General features: G+C 43.4%; 1 protein-coding gene across 1 annotated transcript; it reads left to right on the top strand.

The window, feature by feature from the left end:
• Positions 1-2082: 2082 nt before the first annotated feature.
• LOC143172059 (complexin-4) lies at positions 2083-23021 on the top strand. Its single transcript, XM_076361292.1, has 3 exons — positions 2083-5153; positions 8189-8276; positions 22305-23021. Exons 1-3 carry the CDS (start codon positions 4987-4989, stop codon positions 22530-22532), a joined length of 483 nt encoding a protein of 160 aa, XP_076217407.1. The 5' UTR covers positions 2083-4986; the 3' UTR covers positions 22533-23021.
• The last annotated feature ends 2456 nt before the right edge of the window (positions 23022-25477 follow it).

Here is a 25477-nt window from a genome sequence, read left to right on the forward strand (position 1 = left end):
TTCTTTACCCTCTGTTGTTCAGAGAGTTTGAACGCTTTGAGATCTGTGTTCAGTCCTACCTGATACTGAAGAGTTAACGGCGTTCAGAGGCTGAGGCTCCGCCTGGATTGAAGAGGCAGATGACTGCCATTGGTTAGAAAGATACCTGAATCCAGCCTCAGTTCATTCTGTGCCAAGGGATTATATCCTCTGTGTTGCAGTCTAATGCAAGAGTGACTGTAACCTAAAAGTAAGAGATTCGCTCAAAAGCTTGTGTTAAGAGTATCAGACTTGCCTTGAGTATCAGACACTTAGAGTCAAATGTAAAGTAGTGTGTCAACTTCTAGGTCTCTTAACAGCAAATCGAGTTGCTTGCTGGCTGCTTTGAGTATACAAAGTACCTCATTTTTCTGAGCTGAAGATTTGTCTATAGCTCTGAAGTTCTTTCTCCAGATTCCCCAAACTGCGGTCACCTGGGTGCTCTGTGCCTGTTTGTTGGAATACAACATGTCTACCCAAAACAAGTCAGTCTGTGTCTCCTTGTTTGTTTTTTGTTTTGGTTTTTTTTTTTTACTGTTCTGTCCAGTAAACTGTTTGTCTGTGGTAACCTCCCACAATATGAGTGAGAATTCCCTCTTTGACCATCATTTTCCCCCAGCCAGGAGCAATTTCTCCAATAGGTGGAGGAGAGGAATCTTCAATTAAATCTATTCAAGCTGAGAAAGCCCTAAAACATTTATTTCTCTTTCTGTGCAAGTGATCTAACGTTCCGACTTGCATAAAAGGCAACGTCTTCTAGAGGGATGAAGGGGGGGGGAGAGTCTTGGTCCTTTCAAAGAACACTTAGCTACTTCTGAATTATGTGGTTGCAGTTGTCTGCTGTGACTGTGTTTTGGGAACATAGTCTCGAGAAAAGGCTGGGAGTTTGGATGCTTGCCTGCCTATAGCATTTTTGTGCTGGCCTCTCTGTGAGGCTTTTAGATTTTGCTCTTTGTGATTTGCCTGTTTCGAGACTCTGAATTCTATTCTGGGGCTGGAGATGCCTGCGTTCTTTGAGTATGGAATACAGGCTTTTTTTCGTATCGTCCAGTTCCATCAGATAACAGGAACTGAGCCTTTAATTTTGATTTCACTTAAGCTAGAGGGAAAGGATGTTGATTTAAAAGCAAAAGAAGTGGCAACCTGAGTACTTAATTAGCAGCTGTCCATATTTTTTCATTAAGCCTGTGATCCCTATAATCAACAAAAAGCAGTAAGTGGTTTGTAACTTCAATATAGGCAGTAGTTAAAGCACCTGTCAGGAACGGGAATTATTCTGGAGGTACTAGTCCTTGTTAACACCCAAGGTAGGTGCTTAAAACTTGATGCTTTAGGTACTCGGTGAGCCATCGGTTCCTTATCAGTCTGTTTATTTGTTACTTGTATACACAGATTTGTGATAAATATCTAAACCCACAATGAAGTGAGCAATTCACTAGCTAGCTATGTAGCGTCTTCCAGAGTTTTATCACGAGTCTCTTGTGTTTCTCAGCAGTTTCTAATAGGGCCAATAACTTTTAAAGCACTTTTTGTTGTCTTCAATTTTGAATCTAACATTGGAAAGCTTTTTTGCTGTTAGGAAGGTTCATGAGACCTCTCTCAAGACCTGGAGGGCAAGAGCTCTCAGGTTCTCAGCAATCCCTTCCCAAGACAGTTTTCAGCTTTCTTGCCTTCTCAGTCAATTCCGTGAAAGCATCTCTTTGAGGAAGAAGGTGGTGTTAGCAACATTTCTATAAGGATCAAAGTCTATAGCCAAGACTTGTGCCCAAAATTACAGAAGCTTCTCTTCAGTAAAGATCAATAGCACAAAGTTTAACAGATACACTTCCCATACACTTAGAGAAGACTATTAGACCTAATACTGTAAAAATCAGCGCTGCATGTCGTATTTGTGAAGTGCACAGTACAGACACACTGGTGCTCCCTGTTCCTGTTAGGAGAATTTTAAATAAAGATGAGCCAACCACTGCAAGTGGACTCGAGAGGCATTTGGCACTAAGTAGTGATGTTGTGGGACAGCGTTCTAACATTTAATCAAGAGGCTGTTGAAGCACAGAGAAAATGCTAATCATCAAAAGTTATATTTATCTGATCTTAAATATCTCTTCTAGCATGCTTTTCTGTGATGCCTACCATACTGTTACTGAACTCGTGCATTTTAGGATCAGTGCATAAACAGTGCTAATATATTACTTTAACCTGTTCGATGGTTTTTGCAAGCTGCTGAAAACCTCTTTATGATCTGTATGTGGTTCATGCAGTATTTCTTGGCCCCTTTTGTGCTGCGTACTTCTGTAAGATACAGCTTGGCTATGGAGCTGAAGCAGATTGAGAAGATGACCTTCCAGCTACTGATGTCCATGTTGCTAGTTTCTGTTGTTAGCTTTGTGTTGTAAGCAGTGGATGCGAAGGTCAGCAAGACCAAAACTTTTATCCAGAGTTGTGATGCCCTCTTTCTCTGGCCACCATCTATTTCTAGAGATGCCTGAATTGACTTCTCCCCTCATTTAAGATTTTCTGTCTCCCACTCTTGAGATCCACTGTGTTCTGAGCAGTGTGGGGCAAGTCACTTATGTGAGTCAGGCTGTAGTTTAGGAACTAGGGATTGGCTTTTTTCAGAGGCTTGCTCTTGGAGCAGTATTTAACTCAAATAATTTTCTAGAAATAACCCTTTATTTTCATTTCTTCCTTTTAAAGTTGGCTGCGTAACAGAGAGGGATTCTTGTGGTCTTGTTCTGGGTCATGGGGTTGCCACTACTGCTCGGCAGTCAGAGTGCTCATCCAAAGACTGTCCTTCTGAAAGAGATGCTAGATTAGACCTGTTTGTAGGACTTTTCAAATACCAGCAAAGTGAGCAAGGTCTTGGTTTTAGCAGAAGGCAAAAGGGTTGCAGGTTAGAACCATCTCTGCTTGTCCATATTGTCTCCAGGCTGGGAAAATGGTGTAAAAGTACCATTGAGCAGAGTCGGACAGCACTTACCAGATGATAGTTGCACAATGATAAGGCAATAGCATAGGTCATGCTGCATTCTGCTGGAACTAGCATGCCTGCACAGCTACAGCTGACCTGCAGTGGACCCACAGCACTAGCTAGTTGTCAGCTCTTTTGAACAAACACAGCCTTCTCTAAAATGCAGAAGGGTGGGAAATAAGGGATGCTGTCAGCCGTTCTGCCCTTTGAATGCCTCCGAGAGGCAGCAAACTGAACCAGGGAAGTCTTTGGGTGTAACAGAAAGTCAGACTGACTTTGCCAGGCCCATTTTGAAGTAACTCTCTGAGGTAGGAGCAGTGATACCTTGTGTATAAACTTAATGCTGGATTTCTAGTTTTTAAATTTTGCCAGAAAACAGATTTTATTTAATTTTATGCATTCAACTTCAGATTAATGCATGCTCAAGTTTAGCATTCTCTGCTTAAATTGGGATTAGCTATCTAATGTTTATGATCTCAGTTCCGTTAGCCATTTGGGCAAATACAATACAGTTTTGGTAATCAAGGTCAGAGTTGGCCAAATGTAAAAAGTTGACTCTTCCCATAAATTCTTGCAACTTTTGCATAGTTCTGAATTGATTATAAAAAACAATTTTGATTTAAGAAAAATGCTTTCTAGGTATTTGTAGTATATCAAAGTAGTTTTCTTGTGATTTGGAATTCTTGCTTCTGAGTGATACTCTATTTCAAGAGGAAATTTAAAGTTTCTTTTTTAATCACTAATAATCCAGGATTACAGAACGTCCCGGGTTTGGTTTTGTTTTTTTTTTAATACTAACAGGTCTGCTTTAATTAGAAAGGCTCTAATACAGATTAAGGCATTAGGCAAATTGGAATCTTCCCATCTCTCAGTGAAATTATGAGAGTGCTGGGAGAACCATTTAGATAATCAAAATTACAGAATGTTTCATTAAGGCATGTGCAGTCAGTCACAGTAGGATAAATGCTCAAAACCCAAAATCATGAACTTTTGAGACCTAGCAGATGATTTCCCCAAATAGTCTTACGATCTAGGTAGCAGAGCCTGCAAATCTTCACCTGCAAAGAGCTGGTGAGGCTAATGATGTGAATAAAAGTTTGAAAGATGAGGACCTATACAAGCAATCCACAAACAAAAGATATCAAAGCTGTATTATAGCATATAGAATCAGTCAGATTCATTTCTCCTTTACTGACAGTTAAGATTAAAATACTAGGTGTTCTATGCAGCACCAGTCAAAGTAGTGATCTAGATGGAGACAGCCTGGTGAAAAGTTGAAATAAACCCTAAGGAATGAAAAGTAGGAAGATGTGATTTGCTTTTTTTGTGATTACTTGAAAAAAAAGTAATTATAGCAGTAATGCCCCATTCATCTGTGAGACAAACCAACCATGTGAAAAGTGGATGAAGAAAAATCATTCAATGTACTTTCTGTCCAATGTGATAAAATATCAATGGATAAAAAGGGTTGGGGTTTTTGTTTAATGAAGAATTCCAGTTTTGAAATCTCATTTGGTTGTGTAAAGCCAAAAGGGTTTTCTGCTCAGTAGCCTGAATTTTACAATTTTACTATGGCCATTTAGTCAACCAGATATTTAATTCAGATCCATTGTGTTCCAGGGAATGTTTTCATCTCTGTGAAAGTGAGAATTTCAAGACTGAAGAAGTCAAAATGCTATTGCACACTATAATTGATTTTTGTGTGTGTGTGTACAATTAGCTTAAGGTATTAATATAAAAAGTAGGTAGCTGCATCTAATGATTTTTTTTGGAGCAATCCGAACCATCTGCCTCTAGATATTAACGAGTTCACTCTTTAATCCAGATTATGGCTGACAAACTGGTTTTGGCATTCACGTTTCACTAGCATTGTGCCCTTGAAGAGCTGATGTGGCTGTAGAAACTCTCTTGCTTACAATTGTTGGTTTTGAAAACATTTTTGGTTTGGTTTGGCTTTCTTGTAGTTGTTTGCTTATAGCTCCTTTTTTCTTGAGAAGATGGCCTTTCTAATGAAAAGTATGTTGAGCAACCAGGTAAAGAATTTGGGACTTGGAGGTGGAGGGGAAGAAAGCAAAGAAGAAAGCACTCCTTCTGATCCAGCAGCAGCTGCAGGAATGACCAGAGAGGAGTATGAGGAATATCAAAAGCAAGTGGTTGAGGAGAAGTGAGTACCTGTTCCCTTATTATCAGTATGGGGCTGATTCTTGGTAACTTTGTGCAGATAAAAATAACCCAAGAAAAAGCCAAACATTCTGCACTCTTCCCTTTTTTTAAAGCAGAAGAATCTTTGCTAAAGAGACTTCCCAAAATAAAAGTTCACCAACTGGAAATGATAAAATATGATGTTTCCCCCTTCCCCCCCCCCTCCCCCCCCCATCCTGCAACTCTCTCCTACACTTTCCTGCTATCTCCACACCTTGATATGCTGGATTCATTCCTAGTTGATGTTACTTTATCTATCAAATTTTTCCATAGGTACAAAGCTGCTTGTAGTGCAGGAGTTAATTCTAAGATGTGTATGATTTCTTCTCCTAGAACTCCATGTGGAGTACACTTTCAATACATCATCTTTTCTTTGTCCACATTTATTATGGCAGACATGAAAAAGTAATGAGTGCTATGTTAAATGGATGATATTTATCTAGAGAAAAGTTTTAAGATGGTTATTTTTTGTAGTTGCATTTTCAGTTATTTTTTCTAAAATCTACTAAATAAAGCAGAAGTTTTCAACTGATTAAATCTCAATTTTATTTTGTCTGTAGTGATAATCTTTACCACTTGCTGTGTTTAAATATCAAAACAGAAGTAAAATAAAGGACTTAACATGTAGGAGTTCAAATAATGCATAATTATAAATAAAACAATTGACTTTTAAATCTCAAATGCATCTGTGCCTCTAATGGTCAATTACATAATGGTTGTGTAAATCCTTCATGTAAGATGATTATGGGTGAAAGGTTAATGACTGATGGAATTTGAGGTATCCAGGTCTGTATTTAGCAGCAGCCATTTCTATCATAAAACCTTGAATAGGTTATCATTTGGTTTGGAATAAAATACAGAATGTTTTGCTATGCATTTTGTCAAGGGATATTTAAAAGAGAAATAACCATCTGCGGGCAGGAAGATGCTTTATTGAGACTGAGAAGCAAAACGGGATTCCTGGAATAGGGAAAATGCTTGGAAAAATATTTCTATAAAGTTTTCAAGTGTGGCATGTGTCTGTTACATGCTGAACTGTATTGAGGAATTGGTGCAGGAGTACTTCTGAAAGTACAGTTTGGAACTATAATAGGAACATTTGAAGTACTTTCAGAGAAAAAAAATTAGCTCAGGACAGTGCACGCTGGTGTGGTTATGTAAATATGTGTCAGAAATCTTCACAGAAATCTTCAGTCTGTCACAGGCAGAGCATCTGTTTCAGGGCTCTCTGGATTTTACCCAGTTTTCAGCTGTACAAGAGTGGAGATAGAGAAGTAGAAGTGCCTTCCTGGAGTCATACTCGGGCAGAGTTTGGCCTTTGATGCATGACCATCCTGGTTTGGGTTCTTCTCAGGGTTTGGGTTCGGTTTTTGGGTTTTTTTGGTGATTAAACACACAAAAATGCACAGATTGCTGTTTCTCAGGAAAATGTGTAATACACAGGAACAAACGGGTGGCTTGTGCTGGCAGTCTCCAGCACAGTCGCATAGGATTTGCTTCCAGCATCACAAGTTTAAGCAAGAGGGGACCACCAGTTTGTGTTGTACATCACAGGCTCTTGACTGTCATGCAACTACTCTTACACCTGTGTCCTGTTCCTACAAAGCTTCATGTTCCAGGGAATAATTAGATCCTCCAGAACAAAAAGGTGTAAGATTAGGCCAGACACGAGGGCCCAAGCAATGGTGGGAGACTGGCTGAGTGAGTTTTGCCAGGTCTTCCCACGATGACAGGACAAGTGAAAAGCTCAAATCTACCTGAGCAGAAAATTCCCTCCTGCCCCTCAGCCTCATAGGACACCTAAAGGGATGTTCTGGAGAAGGAGTGGGCAAGAGAGGAGGAAGGCTGAGAAACAGCGGGAAAATATGCCAGAAGGGCTCAAAAAAACTCCAATCTTCCCATCAATGACTGGCTGAAAGAAGTTTAAGATAGCTTCCAGTTAATGTGAACCTTTTTTTGAGAGAGAGAGAGAGAAACCCAAAAACTCATTTGTGGAAGCAGAGGAAAAATAACATTTCATCTTGCAAGTAGCTTTTATGTGACAAAATACCTGTACTGGAACAAAATCAATTTTACCTGAGAATTTCCATGACAATGCTTCTGTGAAAAAAAATTAAAGGGAAAGGGGGGAAGGTGAATGTTATCAAATGTTACCAAAAATCTTTGAGGAGACACATTTTGCAAATAAATACATAAGTAATCTAACCAAAAATTGTGCTGAACAGTTCTTAAATCTAATGAAAGCATTTTATAAAACCACAGATAAAAGAAGTACTTTTCCACACAGGGAAGCTGTGGAATTCATTGCCGTAGGATGTTCTGAAACAGTAAATGGATGCAGAAAAGACCAGGAAAATTAATAGGTGACAGAGGCCATCCAGGACTATTAAAGACAATGATGTAGAGACAATTTCCAGCTCCAGTACCCTACACCACTGATTTTTGGTAGCTGGGCAGTTTTGATACAGGATGCTTCTTAAATTCTTTCTCTAAGTGTCCACTACTGTCTACTGTTGGAGATGGGACTCTAGGTAAACTTTTGGTCTGACCCAGAAAGTCCATTCTGCCATTGTGTGTGTGTGTTGTTATACTATGAGAATGTCATGTTGGTAGAACATTGTCAGGTAGCCGCATGTCTATAAGTGCCCCAGTGGAATAAGCAAGGAACAAGCGTCTTTTCTGTTCTGCTTATTGGAATTGTTCATTGTTACAGTAAGCAATAACAGCTAGTACAGGCACAAACTCCAGACAAATAGTATTGGCTTATCCTTCATTCTTCACAGGTCTCAAGGGAACTGTTCTGAGAACAAGCTTGGGGTACAGGAAGTCTGGCCCCTTAGCATCACTTCATTGATATCGCTCCTCTTGTGCCTTTGGACAAGTCACATAACTTTGGGAGTAACTCCTGCGTGTAGCTTTTTGCAGCCGAGCAACTGGTTCAGTGTAAAAGACCGTATTTTATTAATATCATGAAGAAACATTTTTTCTCATTTCCAGGATGGAAAGAGATGCAGCGTTTGCACAGAAAAAAGCAGAGCGAGCCTGTCTGAGGGTTCATCTGAGAGAAAAGTACAGACTCCCTAAGGTAAGCCTGTAGTTTGTGATCTCATCTAGTTCAGTGGCCAATTTTAAAGCAAACTGACTACCAATGCAGAGTTTTGAAAATGGCAAATTGCCTTCATTAGTGGGATCCCCACTGCAGCTCAGTACAGAAATGGAGGAGGCCAGAGCCATGGTTTTCCCTAGTGACTGCTTCTTTGGTCTTTTTTCTCTGCTCAGTAGACTAATCTAACGGAAAGATTCTTGTAACCCCTCTCTATACTGTCAGATCTGAAACAGGTGACTCAGCAAGTTGAGTATCTGGTCTGATTGTGTCTCACAGTTAGTATGTGTTCTTAGCAACATGCAAAAGTTTAAGAAAAAGCTATAAGCAAATAAGCAAAGTCCCTGAAAACTCCTCTACAAGCTGTACATTTGAGTTCTGCTAAACTTCTGAAGGTTCATTTTTACTATCTTCTTCCAAGAAGTGCAAGCAAACTGTCCATTCTTTTTTCTTTAGTGCTCCTGACACTGTCAAATATTCCCAGGAAAACCAAAATATAGACAACAGAATCTTCAAGCAACAGAGAAATCTGAAGGTTTGTTAAAAGCAGGCAGCAGCTGTAATAGCTTCTAGATTGTGACAGAAAGGAAAGTTAGCATGTAGGTTGACAGTATTTTCCTGACATAAAAACACATGGATACAAACCAGGATAGTTCTCTACTGTATTTAAAGTGTTTTCCTGGTTTAGAGGGAAAACTTTCTCCCTTGTTTATTTTCTGATCGTCTTCCTTGTTCTCAGGGATTTAATTGCAGAACTCTTGTTTATCAAAGGTTTATCAAAGTACAGGCTTTAGCACTAAGCCTATACTAAACATCCACAGAGCTTGCCTATTAAAAAAAAAAAATTTTGAAACTTGAATATTCTGGAGATGATTTCCTGTCGCAAGATGGTGATGCCTCTATAATGAAGAAAGCTGGTATCTCTTCTAGGACTGTGGGCTGGAATTAAAGTAAACTAAAGGAGTGAGACCAGAGAAGGATTCTGCAAAAGAATTAGGGAAGATTAGCCCATAGCAGAAATGTTAAGTGAATTCTTTGCATTCATCGTAACTACAGGATCACTATGAAGGTCCCTAGATAGGTTTCCCTATAACAGTCTCTTTTATGGGGGTGAATCAGGGGAATTTTCTCAGGTCAGTGTTGATGGAGGAAGTTGTTAAACGGTGTACAGTACACCAGGGCCAGAGGGTATTTACCCAAGAATTCTAAAGGATTTCAAATTATGAATTGCCAAAATTACTGAGGCATGTAATACTGAGTCTGACGTTTAAGCTCAGAAGATGGGAAATGTGAAGACATTTTCAAAAAAAGTCTCCAAGAGATATACAGGGAACAACAAATCAGTAACTGACTTCTGTAAGGGAAATGAAGGAAAACTACTAAAGATAGCTAGCAGATATATGGACAAAAATTATATGGTGGGAAGAAGAGAAATAAGACTTTTGTACCTGACAGTCCAGCCTTTCAAATCTATTAGCATGCTCTGAAGGGATGACTAATCATAAGGGTGAAAATGATTAGGTTTGGTTTAAAAAAAAAAAAAGTTGGACAAATTCCTTCCCCAAAGACTCTTTAAAGAAAACCAACTGTGGTAGAGTGTGAAGGAAGGTCCATGAAGTATTGAATATTATTTTCCATTCATTTTGAAGAAGTGACTGAAGACTTGTTTGTGTAAATTAGTATCGGGGCCTGCACTATTGTGCATTTAGGGGCTCCCTAAAATTTGAGGTTCTGCTCTAGGGCCACGGAATTGAAAGGCTTTGTGTATGTCCATGACTTTCTGGCACTTGATTGTGGCGTGTGGGTGTGGCCCACTTGTGCTGTTCAGTGTTGTCCAGAGTGGGTTGCACTGTTAGCTCCAGCACGGAGAAAGTAACTCTGGGTTTTGTGCTTGGAAAAGTTATTATTATGTTATTTTGTCAGCTGCTTCCATGGGCAGGAGACAGGTAATATGGGACAGAGTAGCCTGTGTAGGGGTTTGGATCATGCATCTGCTCTGAACTACTACTACCGTGAAGATGTTAGCATTTTTGAAGATTTAATTTATATCTCACAAGGAAGCATTTGGTGGTTCTTAGCAAGTTGAGAGCTTCTTTATATTACTAGTACTTACCTGCCAGCTCTGAGTCTTTACCATTTATTTTCTGATCAGTACTTTCCAGTGCTTTTCTGATAAATTAAAATGGAGGAAGGTAAAGAATCCATCTTGTCTAAATTTAGCTGATAAAAAAATTAGTACTTAACCCAAGCAAGTCATTTAGAGACTCTGTCATCAATGGAAAGAGACCAGCACTTCTAGCCTCATCTATCCAAACTTTCAAATCATAGAATCATAGAATAGTTTGGGTTGGAAGGGACCTCTAAAGGTCATCTAGTGCAACCCCCCTGCCGTGGGCAGGGACATCTTCAACTAGAGCAGGTTGCTCAGAGTCCCGTCCAACCTGACCTTGAAGGTTTCCAGGGATGGGGCATCCACCACCTCTCTGGGCAACCTATGCCAGTGTTTCACCACCCTCAGCATAAAAAACTTATTCCTTATATCTAGCCTAATCTACCCCCCTTTAGTTGAAAGCCATTCCCCCTTGTCCTGTCGCAACAGGCCCTGCTAAAAAGTTTGCCGCCATCTTTTTTAGAAGCCCCCTTTAAGTACTGATAGGCTGCAGTAAGGTCTCCCCAAAGCCTTCTCTTCTCTAGGCTGAACAAGCCCAACTCTCTCAGCCTTTCTTCACAGGAGAGGTGTTCCATCCCCCTGATAATTTTTGTGACCCTCTTCTGGACCCGCTCCAACAGGTCTGTGTCTTTCTTATGCTGAGGGCTCCAGAGCTGGACACAATACTCCAGGTGGGGTCCCACCAGAGCAGAGTAGAGGGGCAGAATCCCCTCCCTCGACCTGCTGGCCACGCTTCTTTTGGTGCAGCCCAGGATACGATTGGCCTTCTGGGCTGCGAGCGCACATTGCTGGCTCATGTCCAGCTTTTCATCCACCAGTACCCCCAAGTCCTTCTCGGCAGGGCTGCTCTCAATCCCTTCATCCCCCAGCCTGTATTGATACTGGGGGTTGCCCCAACCCAGGTGCAGGACCTTGCACTTGGCCTTGTTAAACCTCATGAGGTTCACACGGGCCCACTTCTCGAGCTTGTCCAGGTCCCTCTGGATGGCATCCCGTCCCTCTGGTGTGTTGACCGCACCACTCAGCTTGGTGTCATCTGCAAACTTGCTGAGGGTGCACTCGATCCCACTGTCTATGTCACTGATGAAGATATTAAACAGTACCGGTCCCAATACGGACCCCTGCGGGACGCCACTCATCACCAATCTCCATCTGGACATTGAGCCGTTGACCACTACCCTCTGGATGCGACCGTCTAACCAATTCCTCACGCACCGGACAGTCCACCCATCAAATCCATACCTCTCCAGTTTAGAGAGAAGGATGTTGTGGGGGACTGTGTCAAAGGCCTTACAGAGGTCCAGATAGGCGACATCTGTAGCCCTTCCCGTGTCCACTGATGTAGTGACTCCCTCATAGAAGGCCACGAGGTTGGTCAGGCAGGACTTGCCCTCGGTGAAGCCATGCTGGCTGTCTCGAATCCCCTCCCTGTCCTCCATGTGCCTTAGCAGAGCTTCCAGGAGGATCTGTTCCATGATCTTCCCAGGCACAGAGGTGAGACTGACTGGCCTGTAGTTCCCTGGGTCTTCCTTTTTTCCCTCTTTAAAAATGGGGGTTATGTTTCCCCTTTGTCCAGTCAGTGGGAACTTCACCAGACTGCCACGACTTCTCAAATACGATGGACAGTGGCTTAGCAACTTCATCCGCCAGTTCCTTCAGGACCCGCGGATGGATCTCATCAGGTCCCATGGACTTGTGCACCTTCAGGTGCCTTAGATGGTCTCGAACCTGATGTTCTCCCACAGTGGGCGGCTCTTCATTCTCCCAGTCCCCGCTTTGCCTTCTGCGGGTTGGGCGGTGAGGCTCGGGCACTTGCCAGTGAAGACCAAGGCAAAAAAGTCATTGAGTACCTCCGCCTTCTCCATATCCCAGGTAACCAGGTCTCCCGTTTCGTTTTGGAGAAGGCCAATGTTTTCCCTCGTCTTCCTTTTATCCCCAACGTACCTATAGAATCTTTTCTTGTTGCCCTTCACGTCCCTGGCGAGATTTAATTCTATCAGCTTTAGCTTTCCTAACCTGATCCCTGGCGGCTCAGACAATATCTCTGTATTCCTCCCAGGCTACCTGTCCTTGCTTCCACCCTCTGTAGGCTTCCTTTTTGTGTTTGAGTTTGTCCAGGAGCTCCTTGTTCATCCATGCAGGCCTCCTGGTGCTTTTGCCTGACTTCCTCTTTGTTGGGATGCATCGCTCCTGAGCTTGAAGGAGGTGATCCTTGAATATTACCCAGCTTTCTTGGGCCCCTCTTCCCTCCAGGGCTTTTGTCCCATGGCACTCTACCAAGCAGATCCCTGAAGAGGCCAAAGTCTGCTCTCCTGAAGTCCAGGGTAGTGAGCTTGCTGTGTGCCCTCCTCGGTGCCCTAAGGATCCTGAACTCCACCATTTTGTGGTCACTGCAGCCCAGGCTGCCCTTGAGCTTCACATTCCCCACCAGCCCCTCCTTGTTGGTGAGAACAAAGTCCAGCAGAGCACCTCTCCTCATTGGCTCCTCTACCACTTGGAGAAAGAAGTTATTCTATCGGCTTTAGCTTTCCTAACCTGATCCCTGGCGGCTCAGACACACTCCAGGAACCTCCCGGATTGCTTATGCCCTGCCGTATTGTCCCTCCAACAGATATCAGGGTGGTTGAAGTCCCTCATGAGGACCAGGGCTTGTGAGCATGAGGCTGCTCCTATCTGTCTATAGAGGGCCTCATCCACTTGGTCTTCCTTGTCAGGTGGCCTGTAGCAGACCCCCACCGTAATGTCACCTGTCCCTGCCTTCCCTTTAATTCTGACCCACAAGCTCTCGGTTGGCTCCTCATCCATCCCCAGGCAGAGCTCCATGCACTCCAGCTGGTCATTGACATAGAGGGTGACACCCCCTCCTCGTCTCCCCTGCCTGTCCCTCCTAAAGAGCCTCTATCCCTCCATCCCAACACTCCAGTCATAGGAGCCATCCCACCACATCTCCGTGATGCCAATAAGGTCGTAGCCCTGCAGGCGTGCGCACGTCTCTAACGCCTCTTGTTTATTCCCCATGCTACGTGCGTTTGTGTAGAGGCATTGAAGTTGGGCCCCCAGTGAAGCTGTCTTACTGGCTGGAGTTCCTTTGTGCTGCTCTTCAGGCTCTCTCCTGCTGACCTGTGTTCCTTCTCCAGGCTCTGGGCATCTATTGCTGGCCCTGGCATCAAACTGGTAGGAGTGGGATGGAATGAGGTTCCCCTCCCCTGGCATCTCTAGTTTAAAGCCCTCTTCACCAGCTTGGCAAGCCTATGACTGAAGATGCTCTTCTTCTTCTTTGACAGATGGACCCCCGTCAGACTACCTTGTTTTCTTGTACCTAATTTGCATTTTAGATGAACCAAAATATATTATGCTGGTTGAGGTGGGGTTTTGCGACTGGGACCAAGAACCCAATGCAATTCTTGAATTGAAGCAAAAATCCTAGGTTGACTTAAGATCAATGAAAGTTTCACTATGAAAAATGCTTCCATCATGTTCACTAGCAATAGAGACCCTGAAGGCTGTTCAAGCAGTGGGATGGCATTGCTCAAATTCATCAAGCCTTGTTCTGAAAATGACATTTATCAGGTTTCCTGTCCTAGCTCTCTGGAGTCTCACCCACAGATACCAAATTCAAGCCCAATAAACTGGGCTTTCCCAGCAGATTATTTAAACCCATCACATATTCCCACTATCTTCAAGGACTGATCTTTGACTTCATAGCCACCTCTGCACACATCATCTCTGCTACCTTCTCCCACAATGCTGAACCTTTTCAGACAGCTCCTCCAGTTATCGCTTTTCATTCTCCTCAAAGGAATTTAATGAATAAGTAGGGGGTTCATTTGATCACTTCTGTCTACATCCAGATCTGTGGGGACGCTTATGTTGTTTGGCTGTCTGTGAGCAGTGGGCTTAATGGTTCCAACTTGTCCCCTTTCCTGTCAGGGGCTTTTGGTGGTGTTTCTGGCCCTAGGTTAGTACAATCCCTCCAGCTTGACAGGAGGAACCAGATGTGAAGGGTTCCTTGTGGAGGATGCATTTTAAGAAGGTCTACCATTTGCCAGTGAAGGGTTTTTTGTACAGTTTCCTCAGTGCTCTGTGAATCTAGTGTTAAATCTAAACTCCTAAATGAGTCAGTGCTGGGGCATGCTCTCCAGTGCTGGAGTGCCATCACCCCTATGGTTAAACGATTTGACAGTCCCTAACACAGTTTGGTCTGAGCCAACTAGCCCCTTAGATTCCATTACCTGGCATGACTTGAGAGCAAAGGCAAATATGACTGAGGAGTTATAAAACCTATCTTAGAACCTGCAAGCAATAGAATTGAATATTTATGCATTTTCTGTGGCAAGCACAACTAAACACTAAAATATTTGCAGCCATCTCTGCTGAAATATTTAAAGAATTTCCCACTGAAACATGAGAAATGCAAGAAGGAAAGGACTGAGCAGTCAAGCAATTAAAAATTAACAAAGTCACCTAGGCTCAGAAAGTCATTATATAATGTAAACACAAATTGTAAATCATGCATTTTTTCTACAGTGTTAGTTTGATGATGTTTCTAACCCTGAGCCGTCAAAGGCCCTCTAGTGCCATGTTCATAAAATTGCACCACTCAATCTTTTGCTTGAACACTAAAGGCAAATTACAATTTGGATGAAAAGTGAATCAACCTTGTGACTTAGATAAAATTTTACCATCTGTATTTAACCAGTCTGGCAGGCCTTATTCATAATCAGGGATGAAAATTGTATTTTTCTCTAACTTTGAAAACATGCTTTTTGCAACCAAAACGTTGCTAACTGACTTTTCAAGAAAGAGAAGTGCTGTCTTAAAAAAGTATGGCAGAGTGTTTTGAGACAGGTACGGGGGGGGAGGGGGGGGGGGAGCAAGGGAAAAAATGCTGCAGAGAAACCTCAATTAAGCTACCTCTACCTGCCCTTCAAATGTGTCAATGTTGAACAAAGCTTTTGTAAGCAAATTTGAAGTGAATACAGTTCTATATAACAACTCATTTCAGATCAACAAACTCTCTGTAAGGACATTTGGCTTTTAAAATTATCTGAAGGCACAATTTGTCATCTTCAAAAATGAAGGCCTATCACTACACCTGTAGCTTCTCGTTCAAATGACCCCTTTAAATGGAAGTAGTATTAGCCCGTGAGTCTTTCACAGATGGTTATCAAGCTCACACACTTACTTGTACTTGAACTTTGATCTCTTTTTCACTTCCTAGAGGTGTTGCTATTATGGCTGTAGGTGCCTCTATAGAAATGCGCATGTCTGCACTGTGTAGTCTAACATTTCCAGGCATTATCAAACTTGGGTATCTCCTACAAACTGCACAGAGCATCTGCAATGCATCCTGCTCATCTGGGATGAATCATAGGTGCGGAGCTCTTTCAGCTCAGCAGTGCAGTCCCAGGTGAAACAGACTGTGAAATTGCCTGTGAGCAGCACGAGGCCCGTGCGATCACAAGGCCTGGTGTAAGCACAGGATCCGCTCCATGTGTGTAAGGTTGATATTTGTTCCTGCAGTAGATGTCAGGGAATTGTTGGCACTCACTCACAGCTATAGCCTGGCGTCAAAAAGACTAGAGAAATGCACCGCATCTTCAGATTCCCTCCAGACAGAATATCCATCTGGAAGAGAAAGGGATATGCCTGCAGAAACATGGATATATGTTAGCTCTGTGCATGACCAGTGTCATATATAGGGTTAGAAGGAGCAAGGGCAGATTATCCTCTATGGTCTTCTGTATTCATCAGTTGCAATATACCATTTGTTCTGGGCCGTGGGTGCTCAGCATAGTGACAAGAAAGAGGAAAACATATTGCCTGAGGGCGAGTTTAATTACAGAAAGATTAATTATGAAAAAAAAATGAAGTACAAGATTTTAAGTAGTTGATTGGATTGTAGGCCTAAATCTCTAAACACCAGCATTTTAATTAGCAGCTGAGTAGTAAAATATCATTAGGCTTTGTTTTCCTTTTGGAGGCATATGCTGAGCCAGCTACTGAACAGCATTTCCCCACAGCCTCACCAGACTCTGAAAGGCCCCAGTTTTAAACCCCAAGAAGGGCTAGTTTCAAAGGCTTCAGGACACTTAATGTGCCCAGCTCTCAATTAAAAGTCAGTGGAGCTGGGTGTGTGTCTGTGATTTTGAAAGTCTCCCATCCGGAGTGCTTTCTTCAGTTCTGAGATGGTGTTCAGGTCTCCACGGTCACCCTTGGCTGACCCCTGATGAGCGCACTGCCATCTCATAGCACCCAAGAGCATGCAATAGTGATTTGCCCCATCTCCAGCAGGATCCTGACTTTGGTACACACTAAGTGGCCTTTGGGGCCAAATTTCAGTAATAACAGTAGAAGACTTGCCTCCAAGGTACGACAGGAGCCCTAAGCCAGCAAAGAAGATATTAAGCATATACTTAAATTTGCTGATTTGCGGCGGTTGCAAGTAAATTTTGCAGGATATGCTTTTCTGCATTTGTGTCTACCCATATAGCATTTCTTGGTTGAAGGTCTGCTTTATTTTCATCAGCCCTTATGAAAAGATATGTTATATCAGGAAGAAAATGAAATTATTATGTGCGCGCTATATGTCCCTGAAACGAATTCAACTCTATGGTACAACATTATGGCAGCAAAATGCTCTCAGACCTGTGATAATGCAATAATTATTTTGAAAAATGAAAGTAATTTCAGGTAGCCTAGTATGGGATAGAAACCCTGAATATTACCAGTATCAATCACTAGCACACATTGTAAATGAAAGCATGAAATTCAGGACTAAGCAGGGCCCCCTTTTCAGTGCAAAATCTAAAGCTCCATGCTATCTGGGCCAGATTTATAAGGGAAAGCAGTCCCTTAATGAACCTAATCCTATTAACAGAATTGTCAACTTAGGTTTGTCATCACAAAGATGTTTTTAGCCGTGAGACATTCGATCTATGGACAACTTTTTCATCTTCAGAGTATTCAATGCATAACCTCCATACAAAACATTTTTTAAAAAATCATATAAATACCTAAATAAGTATTTTAATTTTAAAAAAACACACCAAACTCTCTTATTCATGTACTGCCTTTTTCCTGAACTGGCATCCAGTAATCAGTTAGCTTCTGCAAGGTCTAAACACAGGGTATTGAGGTGATGGTGCCTGTGCTGCAGGAGAGGAACATCTGACTACAGGCCCGACCAACCTGTCCAAAGACCTTGTCTGCAGCACGGCAATCTCTCCCCATGGGCCCCACCACCCCTTTCACATCACTGATCTGCACATATATCCACCACGTTATCTCAAATGCCACTACTCTCTGTCAGAGTATTGTCACATCAGTGCCGTTCTTCTGTCCAAGTGTTGGGGGTTGTGTTCTGATACATGTATTTCTAGCACCTCAGGAAGGGACTATGTCGTCTGCTCCAAGCAGGTGGATCCCTTCCCCTAGTCAAAGCACTTCTGTGGGCACTGCTCTATGAGATTCTCAGTCACTGAACAGCAGGATGTTTTTCATTCACTGATATTTAGAGGGAAAGAGTATTCAGATGCAATCAGATGTCTTTTCAATAACAAGTGCTGCTAGAGACACTAAAAAGGAAAGCTTCTTGCCATGAAAGGGACATGTAGTCATGTAATCTCAAACAGCTCTTGCTCTATTGTGCTGTGATGGGAATATTGTTAAGACTTGATTTAATGAATAGCGCCATTCCAGAATTAAAGGGTTTTTTACTTGTACGCAACCATTACATAAGCTCTAGCTGTGCCATGGGGGATGCATATTGACCAGGCAGAAAGAGAAACTTGTCTCAGGAGAAGCTCTTCAGTGCATACAGGCTTTAGATAAGTATCTGAAAACAAGTATTTGCTAAGCTTGAAGAATTCTTTTGCTGATCTAAATGTTTTCTTAATAGGCCAGAGTGAAACAGCTGTGGCTCCACTGTGGAAAAATGGAGTCACAGTGTGGATGTCAGGAGGCAGCGGGATCAGGATTGCTTGCTGAGAAGGTCCAGGCCAGGGCTACGGGGGACCCCAGCACAAGCAGTGCCCTCACCCACAGGCACAGTCCCGCAGGCTCTAAACGCAGTACGCAGAGCTGGGGCTCGCAGCAGGATCCAGCGACAGCCCAGTAATTGTCAGGGAAGGCAAAGCATGGTCTATCCTGGAAAGCCAGTCAACAAGCCAGGCTCAGCAGGGGACCACCTTGGCACAGGCACAGCTGTGATGTAGCTTAGGGCAGGACTGGGGGCCTGACCTGAGCTGAAATGGGATTTCTGGACCCCAGGGGTAAGGGGGTTCTTATTGAAGCCAGTTTGGGCAATGACATGACAGTGCCTACGAGGCCCTGACAGCTCGGGTGTCAAGCAGCCTCCGCACACCTTTCCTGTGCTCCAAACTGTGATCCCTGTGTAGGGATGGCACAAGAGGGTGTTTGTGGGGGAGAAGGCTGGTGTTTCCAACCTGTGGCTCCTCGTACCTACTTGTGAGGTACCTGCAGCCCTTGGATGGCGTAGGTCAGTATGGGGCTGCTGTATTGCTTACCAAAAATCCCACTTGCAGGTCAAGGCAAGATGAACTCTGATTTTGTATGTAACTGGTTCATTATAGGTGATGAATCACAGGATCAGGTCTGGATTCACCTACCTAAAGATCTCTGCGTGTAGGCATAGGTAAATTTTATGACAGGATGTTAGACATAAGGAAAGCAGTACATCACACAGTGATGCTGGAAAGCAGTCTGGCTCCCCTGTAGATTAGCCTGTGAGCTTTGATCTCTTTTGTTTACAATCAGACTTCATATAAATGGATGTTTAGACTGTCTGTTTTCTGCTTACACCTGTGTATCATGTATGTATAAAGAACTCTGCATTATATTGCACCTGTAACAAAATGGATCTGAGTCTTACTACATCAGATGCATAATCAGGGTCAAAGTATATTACCAGGCACTAGGACTCTATCGCCTATGCTGTTGAATTGTCAGAAGGGAGTCTGACCCAGTTTTGGCCTGGGCACTCTCCCAAGCAGTTCCCAGGGCCAGTTTGGGAGTTAGGACAGGCATTGCCAATAGGCAGTTAGATGGGACCACCCTGTTTGGTAGGGTGAGAGAGTTCAATAGCATCGCAGTGGGTTGTTCCAGGACAGCTGGCCTTGGGGCAAGAGACCAGTGCCAGGCATATTTAATTTACTAGAATAGATGTTGCTTCTGTGTTCTCAGAGGTCCTAAAAGGGTGGCTGAACACTTGCAGAGACCTGGAGACTATGGAGATTAAAGTCATCAGGAGAGAGGCCATCCAGTCGAGTGCAGGTTTGCCAGGGTCCAGAGGGGCTTTCTGTATGAATTTATTAGAGCCCATGGCCCCAGCTGTCCTGTCCATGAGGTCTGCCTATTTTGGGTGCTCTCTGTAGTCCAAGCTGAGTGTATTCTGATGCGGGGTAGTGCCTCTATCACTGTCAGAGCCATGTCTGGCCTTGGGCAAGTAACAGTCCCCACATGTGCACGCTGGGACAGCAGGGATCTGCACACCCTGCTCACACTCTGATTGCAAGCTGCTGTCTGAAACTAACAGACATGATGCATTTCCGCACCACATTTCTGATTCTGACTTTCAGAAGTGGGTGCTTGGAGCTGCAGGCTCAGTGTGTATTTGGACACTTGCAGCATTAGCCTGACTTTAAGAACATCCTGTAGGAAAATCTTCTGGTCTCTCCTTGTGAGAAAACAAGCTTTAACTTATTTCCACCAGACTTAAAAAAAAAACCAAAACACAACAGGTAAAATCAGAAACTTAATGCTACACTTCCATTTCAAATCAAAGTAACAGAACCAGATCTGTCAAATTTTAGAAGAAAGAGAAGAGGCCATACACACCTTATGTACTTCTTGGCTTGCTGTTGAGTGACCCTACCCTGTTGAAGTTCATACTAGTCTATTCAAGGATAGGCTAAATGCCAAGTGGGTAGAGACAGGTGACTTGGGCAGAATTGTACTGCTTTAGACTATATCTGAATACGTTCTTCTTTGGTCAGAGAACACTTTGAACCCCCAAATTGCATTGTGCATCACATCTCAGACTTCAGTAGGACAGGGGGCTTTGGTGCAAGAATGTGCCAAACAATTGTTCGCATCACCAAAGTGGCCTTTGTGTGCACTGTATGGGTATCTCTCCACATAATATACAGTAGCATGCAGTGATGATGTCTTAAATTATAAATAGTTCTAAAGAAAAGAACATGTGTGATTGTCTGCTTAGGGGGACTTTTTCAGTGATTAACCCAGTATCTTTCTTTATCATTCTCTACTGCTACTTGGGAGAATTCCAAAAGGGCTAATTCCTCCGATAGCCAGCACTTGCTGATTAAAAGCTTAACACGTTTAACTTAAAGCTTAACACAAGCAGGATAACAAATTTTTTCCTGCTACGCAATCAATAAAGAATACTTCTGCCGATTGGGATATTGTTTCTAGCTTCCACAGATCTGATAGCAGCAACCCTTACCCAAAGGGGTCAAGAGACATCCTCACCCATTTTACCCACGTAGTAGTAACGATCATGAAACACCTCTCCATATTTTCATAAGATATATGGGGAGAAATCAGGTTAAAGGGAAGTACAGTTATTGCAAACATAAAGTTGTGCAAATATAGGTAACAGTAAATAGTGGCTATGTAGCCAAGCATCCCAGTCTGCCTGTCCCTGCTAAGGTCTGAAACTACACACACATTGCTCATATATGTCCTTCCATTCATTGTTGCATTCATTCATTCATGCAAACCCAAGATCCCTCTCACTCTCAAAAACACCTCCTGCTGACAGCATTGCTGCTTATTCATATCAGGCCTTTGCTGCTGTCATGCTTCATTTTGGCGATGTAATGAGGCATTAATGCTTATCTTTGATGTGTGAGCTGTGTCAAAATACCCTGTTCTTCTGAGCTCTGAATCCATCAGAATCCACCACAAAAATGTGAACAAAATCACCATTGTTTGAAAAATTGACATAGCCCCACTGATAGAGCATTTCAGTGGGCAGGCAGGAAGCAAGTGTGTGTAGTGCTGACTGCATCTCAGCCCTTTTAATTGCTTAACCAGTTCCTTCTCCTGTCTCCTTTTGCTTTCTCAGACTCACACCCCATCTCCATCCTCTCTTTTGTTGTCCAAGTCCTCCTATTACCCCACTTACCAGCACTGCAGCACTGCTCTGATTATGTGCCAGACAGCCCCTGCTCTTCATCACAACTCAGAGATGACAACCAAAGACCTAGATATAGTTTAGGCATGGTTTGGGGAAGATGGAGGCCTTTTTTCCAGTAATTCTTTCCTAAGTTTAATGCATCTTTCTTCAGGAAGGCTTCAGTTTAGTGCTGATATCTAAAAATACCCACCACCAAATTAATAGGGGAATGGTAGCCACACAGTTTTTCTAAAGCTATTGCTTCATTGACCAAATCGCACAACAGATGACAGCCTAGGCAGTATATTGCAGCATGTCTTTGGTGGATACGAATAACTTGTGGTGGATTTCCTGCAGTATCAGCATGTTACCACAGTTAACACATATGACAGATTTCTAAAATGGCAAGTGACACTGAGGTCTTCAGTTTTGACACTACTGAAACCCTTCAAAGAAATACAATTGACATTGTCTGAAAATTCTTAACACTTGTATGGGGGCTGATTGAGCCCCTGAATTCACAAGTTGCATCTAAAAACTTTGACTGAAAAATCTGTGCATATGTTTCAGTTCTCCCTAAAACAAACAAGTGAACGAACAAAAAAGAGACTCATCAGTAGATCCTGGGATAGCAGAAATACTCTCATGCACTGTTTTTATTTTCTGCTTTTTGTATCAGAGTGAATTGGATGAGAATCAAATACAGATGGCTGGAGATGATGTGGATTTGCCAGAAGACCTTCAGAAGATGGTGGCAGAAGATCAGGTGGAGGAAGAGGACAAGGACTCTATCCTGGGACAGCTGCAGAACATCCAGAATATGGACATGGATGCGATCAAAGAAAAGGCACAAGCCACCTTCACCGAAATGAAACAGGCTGCTGAGCAGAAATGCTCTGTGATGTAGAAAAGACACCACTATCCAAGGGTTGTGAATTCAGTCTTGTCTGACAGGGGCTGCAGAGTGAGAGCAGGCAGAGGAATGCGCTTAGCTCTATAGCATTAAATGTAAATATAGAAAAGTGAGAGAGAGAGAGAGAGAGAGAGACTTTAAAACCCCGAGAGGGGGGTGTCAAAATTTATATGCTGTGACTGCTTAGTGCAAAGTTAGAACTGATGCTCATTTTTTAACATAACATTTTTCCCCATGGAAAAAAATGGCTTTAAAAAAGCTAATATTGGGGAAAAAATGTGCCTTTTCCCATTTTTTCAAAGTGATCAAAATGCTATTAAATTGTATTTTTTAGCAAAATTGTGTTTCTGATGCATAATATGTAGGTAGGTAACCACTCATTTAATACTGCTTTCAGAAATAAATACATATATTTCTAATAAAAACATCTGTTTCAAACATTTTGAAACAAACCCAGTATGCAAATGTTGACATTTTCTGCAAAAACTTAAAAAAAAAAAGGTTTTGACCATCTCTGTACTAAATATAGTAAAAGGCAAAAAGTGAAGCATATAAGTCTACAGCTTGGGACAAAAATGTCATCATATATAGAACTGAGTGAGGACTTGTAAGAAACCAAGGCTTGGTAGCTATCAGCGAACCACAGTCAGTGAGCAACACAGACTGCTCCAGGCTGCTTTAATTTCACAGCCTCTACGTCTTCAAATGCAGTTCAAACGTCAAGTGACAGCAGTGGCCCTCTGCTTGGCTGCTATGTGTGCCAAATGCTGGGGCTTGGGGTACCAGCAAATAACTTGTATAGGGTAAAATAAGCTCACCACATTTATTCTAGGAGTTAGCTCCGTACAAGGCTAAACCTTGTATCTGGCTCACCTGAAAGATTATGCCAGGGTAGGGCACCTAAACCCCGAGAAAAAGCATGGCTTTCACTAGTGCTAAATCTGATTGAGTCTGTGGGACACACAGGATCCAGTTCAATGGTTTTAGATTCAGGACCAAGCAAGATTTTCTTTGCTGTTGTTCAGAGTTTTTTTCTGGGGAAAACCTAAGTAGGTGCTGACCTGATTGCCTCCCACTCCCCAACAAGCGGAGCTGATGCTGGCTAACAGCTGGAATGTGGCCCCATACAGAGCAGCTGGCTGGTTGAGGGATGGCTACTCACTGTAGCCTGCAGCGCTGCCAGGGCCGCTAGCCCAGGAGCCCCAAGCAGCCTGGGCAGGCAATGATGGGGCCAGCACAGGTCATCTCCACCAGCCCTGTGGAGCAGGGTCCTGTGGTTAAGGCAGATGGGAGCATCAGTCTGTCTCTCACTTGCATAGCCATAGTAGTTATCATGCATGATAATCCACACAAAAGCTGTACAGCCCTTGCACATGGATGATGTATACAATACTACTCCTGAGGGGCTCAGATATCCTATAAAATGAAGGACTTTGTAAGTCTTCCAAGAGCTAGCCTGTGAATGAAATTTGCAAATGAATACATGTAGCACCTTCCTACAGGTTTCTAAGTCTCTCGTTCTCTCTGTCTCCACCCAATCAAGTAAAAATATTCATTTTTAAATTAATAAATGCACTAAGTATGGTTTGTCTCTTTTCTCTCCCTCCCTCCCTCCCTCTCTGCCTGCCTTCCTGCCTGCCTTCCTTCCCACCTCCGTCCCTCCTGCCTTCCTTCCTTTTCTCTGTCTTTTCACTCTTTTGTCTCTTTCTCTCCTCCCCTCTCCCTCTCCCCTCCCCTCCCCTCCCCTCCCCTCCCCTCCCCTCCCCTCCCCTCCCCTCCTCTCCTCTCCTCTCCTCTCCTCTCCTCTCCTCTCCTCTCCTCTCCTCTCCTCTCCTCTCCTCTCCTCTCCTCTCCTCTCCTCTCCTCTCCTCTCCTCTCCTCTCCCCTCCCTCTTTCTTCCTCAATCCTGGCCTCAGGTATTGGTCTGTGAAGTGCAAAAGATACAAATACAATGCACTCCAGAAGTGAAAGCCACTCTGTACTGAGCCCCCTTTGCCTGGGTTGGGTCATTTCCTCCAGCCCCACAGAATGGTGGTGGCTCTGCCAAGCCCCAGTGAGTTACAGTGCTTTGCTGAGAGAAGCTGGGTGATCCAATGGACCGGGTTTCTGGAAGGTCCCATCACCGACAGGGTGGATCAGCTGGGGGTTGCAGAAAACAGCTGGGTGTCCCCAGTATTAGGTACAGGAAAAACACCTGCCTTTGTATCTGGCGACGTAAACCATGTCCTGTAAACACCTTTATTGCCACCATTGGTCATTCCCTGGGCACAGTCACCATGAGAGGACTTAGCCATCCTATCTGGCAGCCCCAGCTAACACCTCTTGCTGCTGCAGGCCCAGATGGAGCAAGGCTGGCTATTGCTGAGGGTCTGCATGGCTGCACCGGGCCTGGTTGCCGACAGCTTCAGAAGCAACTCCCAGGTGAAGTGCAATACTGTTGTGGAGACACCACAGCATGCGTTTGGTAAAACGATGGTTTCACCAGGTAGCCCACCATGCCTGAGCAGTGCAGAGCATCTTTCCACACTTGCCTGGGATGGTTTCTCTCCCTGCAGAGGGGGACAGTAGTCACCCACAGCTACACAGCTGCAATGCCAAGGGGCAGACAGACACAAAATCTTAGGGAGGATTTGAGCCTGTGCCATGCCTGCAGTGTTTTACTGGTCACTTGGGAAAGGAGGACAAATTCTCCTTTTTGGCAAAGCCACCTCTGCAGTGAGGCAGAGAGGAGGGTGAGGGAGGGAGGTTCACCTTTCTCCTGCTCCAGCAGGCTGCTGGGTGCTGAGACTGCCAGGAAGGGTCACCCCATCACCTTCCACTGCAGTACTGGCACAGACGCTGTGACATGGGAAAAGGACAGAGAAAATTAGCTACTTTTAAAAAGCCCATTATCACCAATGGGTATAATGGTGCCCTCCTCCATGGCTGCAAAAGGACAG

Source organism: Aptenodytes patagonicus, chromosome W (genome assembly GCF_965638725.1).
Source record: "Aptenodytes patagonicus chromosome W, bAptPat1.pri.cur, whole genome shotgun sequence".
Lineage (NCBI taxonomy): Eukaryota > Metazoa > Chordata > Aves > Sphenisciformes > Spheniscidae > Aptenodytes > Aptenodytes patagonicus.

Coding starts and splice junctions, on each gene's coding strand:
- LOC143172059 (XM_076361292.1), top strand. CDS start 4,987: ATGGCCTTTCTAATGAAAAGTATGTTGAGCAACCAGGTAAAGAATTTG. Junction 5,154..8,188: donor AAGCAAGTGGTTGAGGAGAA/GTGAGTACCTGT, acceptor TCTCATTTCCAG/GATGGAAAGAGATGCAGCGT. Junction 8,277..22,304: donor AAAAGTACAGACTCCCTAAG/GTAAGCCTGTAG, acceptor TTTTTGTATCAG/AGTGAATTGGATGAGAATCA.